At 36.0% G+C, this 6,382-nt stretch overlaps 1 protein-coding gene across 1 annotated transcript in view; it reads right to left on the bottom strand.

Moving 5' to 3' along the window:
• Positions 1-3,511: 3,511 nt before the first annotated feature.
• notch1b (notch receptor 1b) overlaps positions 3,512-6,382 on the bottom strand; it is a 35,817-nt gene continuing 32,946 nt past the window's right edge. Inside the window, exon 34 of the mRNA XM_083527608.1 lies at positions 3,512-6,340. Within this exon, the coding sequence (XP_083383734.1) occupies positions 5,057-6,340 (1,284 nt within the window). The 3' untranslated portion in view covers positions 3,512-5,056. The remainder of the gene's footprint in view (positions 6,341-6,382) is intronic.

The raw sequence follows: 6,382 nt of genomic DNA, 5'->3' as shown, positions 1-6,382 counted from the left end.
ATATATATATATATATATATATATATATATATATATATATATATATATATATATACAATACAATATTACTATATATATATATATATATATATATATATATATATATATATATATATATATATATATATATATATATGTGTGTGTGTGTGTGTGTGTGTGTGTGTGTGTGTGCATGTTAGTTAGTTAGTTAGTTAGTTAGTTAGTTCTCTTCAGCATTTTTTTTTTTTATTGTTTTCAACATTGTACATTTATGCTGAAAACATCCAAACTATTAATTAAATGGATTTGTTATAAACAAAAATGTTATATAACCCAGTATATTTTCTCTCTTCTAATCTTCAAAATATTAACCTTTGCACACTCTTGGCATTTCCTCAGTCCGCCTCGTGAGGTAGTCATCTAGATGTTTTTTTTAACAAACTTTGTTCCCAGTGGTGTTAAGTTTTTGTTGGCTGCTTATCCTTCACTCTCATGCCCAACTCATACAAAACAATCTCACCTCTATTTAGACTGGTTGATTCACTATTCTCTCCTCACTCTCCTTCTTGAAGAAGTAGCTCTTACATAATCTAGAGTTGTGTTTGGGCTCATTGTCCTGTTGGAAAGCAAATGATGGTCTCACTAAGTGCAAACCAGATGGGATTTCATGTCTCTGAGTGTGCCCTCAGTTTTGACTAAATTACCACAAGTGTTACCAGCAAAACACCCCCACACCATCACACACTCCTCCTCCATGTTTTCACAGTGCAGTTAGTACCAAAAAATCTCAAATTTGGACTCATCAGACCAAAGGGCAGTTTTCCCCTGATCTAATGATTTAATGATCTAATGATCCATTCCTTGTTTCTTGGCCCAAGCAAGTCACTTCTGCTTGTTCTTCTAAAGTGTTGGTTTCAATGATGCACTTCAACCACAAAGACCTGACATGCAGTCTCCTCTGAACAGTGGATGCTGTTTCTTAGGCTAGTAATTAAATCATATAAACCTATCCTCTGCAGCAGATGTAGCTCTTGATGTTCCTTCTCCTTATAAAAGCCTGTTTCTTCATAGTGTTTGATGGTTTTGGAGACTGCACTTGGGTTGGGGATACATTTAGAGTTCTTGAGATTTTTTGGATTGACTGACCTTCAGTGATTATTGCCACGATATGGATTTGTACAGTAGTTGTAGTAACACTAATAGGGCTACTGACTCTGCACTCACCCTTTCCTCTGCACAAGAAAACTGATGGTCTAAAGCACATTAAGAAGGCAAGATATGTCACAGATGAACACTTGACACAGCATACCTGGGAATTGAAAACCATTTCAGGTGACTACCTCATGAATCCGATAAGAGAATGCCATTAATTTGCCAAACTGTCATCAATGCTAAATGTAGCTACATTTGACCATTTAAAATCTAAATTATATTCTGGGTTATTTAACACATTTTTCTTTATTACATGAAATTTCAGGTATGCACATAAACTTTCTGAATACAGATTCCCTAAATATATATATATATATATATATATATATATATATATATATATATATATATATATATATATATATATATATATATATATATATATAAATGATCAATATATTATGTTTTGAAAAATTTATTATGCTGAATATATAAAGATTTGTATCTACTCAAGTTAACATTACATCTGGAAGTATATTTCTCAAGACCACACGGCACGACGTCGTCAAAGTGGGCATGGTTCAAAACATCATAGTTATAGATAATGCAGTGGTTATGAGTCAACAGATAAAATAAAATAAATATTTAATAATAATAATAATAATAATAATAATAATAATAATAATAATAATTATAAATAATTATATTTTTTATTCAAACAACTGGTCGTTTTAGGATTAATTCATCCAAAATCTGTGATTTATGTATTCAAAGACTTTATTAGATTTTTTTACATAGATTTTCTTTTTCTAAACATTCTCAAAGTGAAATGTTCTACATTAATGCTCAGTTTCATTTCATTTCATTTGTTAAATGCTTAGGTTTATTGGTATTCTTTTTTTCAAACAGACAATATCTTCTTTGTTGTGTGCTATTGTGTTGTATTTTCTAACAATCCTTAACCTCTGAATATACTGTACTGATGTCTAGAAACTTGAAAATGTGGGAAAGGTTAGCGGTTGTGTATAGTTCAGACCAGCAGGTGGCGCTTTATGAATTTTATTTAGCATTGTGATTTATTTACCCCCCACATGATTTTATTTATTTTATGTATTATTAAAAATTACTTTATACAAAGCGACCCACAGGGTGACTGGTATAAATGCGCTAGCAGGGCTAATATCGCTTTCAAATATTTAAATGTCATAAATGTAAGATTTTCATCATCAGATTATTTGTTAGCAAATGTCTTAAAGTGATTTTTTTTTAACCTAATATTATTTCAATAAAAAACTACATGACCAGTGATAAATACACAGAATAATATGTAGTATGAACAGGGCTGATTTCTTTATGAGCTGTAAATCATGAATAGATTCTTCTTTAGACTGGATGTGCATTTTGGAGAAAATACTTCATCCATATCACTGACACATCATCAACACGCCATAAGCAGGAGGTGCATCTGATTTTTATCCATGGATGAACTGATCATAATCATATACATGAATGAAATGAATTATTTACTCTATAATTTGTTTCCCTCTAAAATGCTTTAGAATAAGCATAAAGCATAAAACACATAATGTCCAATAAAAGTAAGAAACATTCAAAATAACACAAGTTGTCTGTTATCTCATTTAGAGAAAACCCTACATGAACTCAATATGGCATTAATAATGAAAAACAAATTATAATAAATGCAGCTAAGCTAACTGCCTGTAAGATTTGTTTGTGTGTAATAGTTTGCCCATTAGGGTCTTATGATATAATGCATTGCTAATAATTTAATCATTGAGCTCTTTCATGTTATTATGCTGTCACTGAACACTTGGCAACCTTTTTTTTTCCTTTAGAAGTGAATGAGATATGCCCCCTCTAATCACAAAGCAGAACAGTCTCACATGTGGACTTGTATGAGCTTTGAGAGCTTTAAAGTCAAGCATTATTAAATTATATTAAAATGTGCAGGGCGTGAATAAAAATGGTTTGATGCTTGTTGCCAGCAACAAAATATTACAATAATTTACTATAAGAATTGACATAAGGAAGGCTCTATAATAGTACATATACTGTGGGAATGTTTAGCATCAATGTTTAGAGTCCTCAAATCAGATTGCTCCTGGTCCTAAAACAAAAAAGTCCCCAGAAACAGATGTTCAGTGAAGATTCATCATTGCAGATTGAATTTGGATCTGCGGACTGAAAAACACTTTGCGTAGAAGGGATATAAATATGATAAAATGCTTAATGACAGTGAGTGTTATCTTTGAAGAAATGAGTCTTTATTTAGAAGATCATGAGAAAGAAAGAATTGTCATTTAAGCAACACTATGCAAAGCCGTGTGGTTTCTAATGAATGACACCGGACATGCTGCCATCCGATACAAATGCGTATCTTTTATTATTTCAAAAAAGAACATTTACAGAGACAGTAGAATGAACAGAAAATATACTTCATGTAAACTATGAGATTATTTGATTGTTTTTTATACAAATATTACATATTCAATGCTGTTGACTTAATATTTGAGGGCTCAAAAAGTATATATATCATACCAAACCTGTTCCATTGAAACCAAATTTGATCAAGTTTGTAATAGTCAGCAAATTGTCTTTTAAAATGTTGTTTTATCTGTATGTGGGATATAAAATAGAATCTACTAATTTGTATACATCTCTTATATCACCTCTAACTCAGTGATTCTGAACAGAATATAGGGTCTCTTTCTACAGGAGAACACAAAGAGCTATTGAGCCAAAGTTTCAAATTTTAGTGAAACGTATAAGACGTAAGATTTCTGAAACAAAATCCTGTTCACATGAACCATGTCCCCTAGATCTATTTACAGTAGCCATAGGCTCCAACATTACATACCATAGAGAAAGTAAAGACAGAGTCACAAGCCTGTCTACACAACCTCATACATTTTTGGCCATAGGACCAGTTCGGTAAAATTGAAAGGGAGGGAAAAATACAGAGTACTTTAAACCGCAAACTGTATTACATCACATCAACACCTAGTAAAGGAGTCCACATCCTCACTTTCACACCCACCCTTACAGTGGAAGTTTAATAACTCTGCATTTCGCAGGTAATTTATTCTAAGGAAAATAAAGAACTCTCGGAAATCAACTGTACAAATGTGCTGAAGTAATAATCATCAGGAACTACTACTTGAACATACACAGTACACATATTTGAGGAGAAATTATGACAATGTGACAGAGAACAATTCAAATAGCTAGCATCGAAAATGATTAGGTCCTGGTATACACTAAATATTTGAGTGGTCAATCCCTAAAAGCGAAACATATACAGGCAGGAAAGCCACAGTGAGCTTGTTCTGGTGATGGTAGAGAAGCAGCTCTTGTGACTGGTAAATTGAAAAAAATTTATTCATCTGCTGTAATACTGAGAACTTCATAAAAAAAAAAAATACAAAATAAAAGAAACAACAAAAAAAAAAACGTGCTCCAAATGCCCTTATACATGTGATTTACAAATTATACAGTGATGTAGAAAAAAAGTCAAAGATTAAGTGAAGGCAATTTGACTACAAATATAAAGGCAAATAAATACCCAGTGTATTTTTTTTAGTGAAAAGACAAACTATTACAAAAATAAGACAAAAAAAAAAAAAAAAAAAAAAAAAAAAAAAAACCACAAAACCAATCAAAAAAATAAAGGACTTTTATTCCTAAGACATTGCCCTTATTTGGCAGTGACCTAATTTATGAACCTTATCCCCTCGGGCAAGTGAGGAAAAAGTATAAATAACAATACATTAATAAATAAAGAAAAAAAAAATGTGGTTAGTACAAAAGACATAGAAAAGATTGAATTACTGTTTTTTTTTTTATATTTTACAAAAAGAATTCTAACAAAAACAAAACTAGTCCTTCAACCACAGATGTAACTGGTTCACTTAAACTGCTCTGGAATGTGTGAGATTTGGGAGTGCATGCTTGTTGGTGGGCTGGAGATCCCCTCAGACCAGTCGGACATGTTGGAGTGGGGCGAGGAGCTGGACCACTGGTCAGGAGAGCCTGGCGATGGGGTTAGAAAAGGATGATCGGGCACCTGAAGCTGGTGGCTGGGTGTGTTGGTGTCCATGCCACCCGAATAGCTGTGCTGCGAAGGGGGCGTGAGGAACTGCGTGCTGGCCATGCCGGGAGCCAGCGTCTGAGCATTGAGGAGTTGTGTCTCCTGAGGGAGGATTGTGTGGATGGGGACACTGTTTCCTGTGTTTTGCTGCTGCTCACTGCTGATGAAATTTTGAGTGTTGCTCAGGTTCTGATTTGGGTTTGAGTTCTGGTGCTGCAGCTGGATGCTGGGTTGCATTTGTTGGGGCTGTAAGATGTGTGGCTGTGCGGCGAGGTGGGCGTTAGTTAAGCTCTGATAGCTGATCATTTGTGGTAATGCATTGGCAGGAACGCCGTTGTGGAGCGATGTCATCAAGGTGTGCTGGTTGGGTTGGCACATGCCACCGGGGATGTTCCTCATGGCTGCAAACTGACTCTGCTGACTGATGCCAGCGTGCATCCTGTTTATCCAATCACATTGGCCATTCATGGCTGACCCATTTGATCCACCGACAGGCAAGTGTGTAAGACGTGGAGGCAAGGGATCAAACTGCAAGCGTGCCAGCTCTTGCTTACCGGCCATACTTAAATGGTGACCATCGGGAACAGGCTGCAGGTGGTTTAGTTGCACAGAGGGTGACTGCTGGAAGGGGGAAGGCATCAGAGGCGGAGAGGCAACATCCGAAATGTAACCATGAGGCGACTCGAGGGAATCGACAGGTGATAGCACAGCCGAGCTGTCTAACAAGCTACCTTTGCCATCCTGCGGCTTCTTTTTCTTGGCTTTCAGGTCTTTAGCATCCTTGCAAGCGATGCCCTTTGCACCAGGCTTTCTGGCCTTTTTGCTCTGGATGGATGGCTTCATACCACTTAGGTAGGCGTTGGGCGAGCACAAAGGTGGTGAGAGCGTGGAACTCATGGAAGCGCTGGCCATAGGCGGGCTGCGCACCAGGTTGTACTCATCCATGAGGCGCACAATGTCATGGTGCATGCGTTCCTGAGCAATGTCACGCGGGAGCCTGTCCATGTGGTCGGTGATCTCGCGATTGGCAAAGTGGTCAAGGAGTACTTTGGCTGTCTCGTAGCTGCCTTCCCTGGCTGCCAGAAACAGAGGCGTTTCTTCCTGTAGTATGGGAGGATTTAAGGTTAAGACATCACTATTTAC

Source organism: Silurus aristotelis (genome assembly GCF_946808225.1).
Source record: "Silurus aristotelis genome assembly, chromosome: 23".
NCBI classification, from domain to species: domain Eukaryota; kingdom Metazoa; phylum Chordata; class Actinopteri; order Siluriformes; family Siluridae; genus Silurus; species Silurus aristotelis.
Note: the sequence above shows the minus strand (reverse complement) of the source record. Positions and strands in the feature narration are given on the sequence as shown.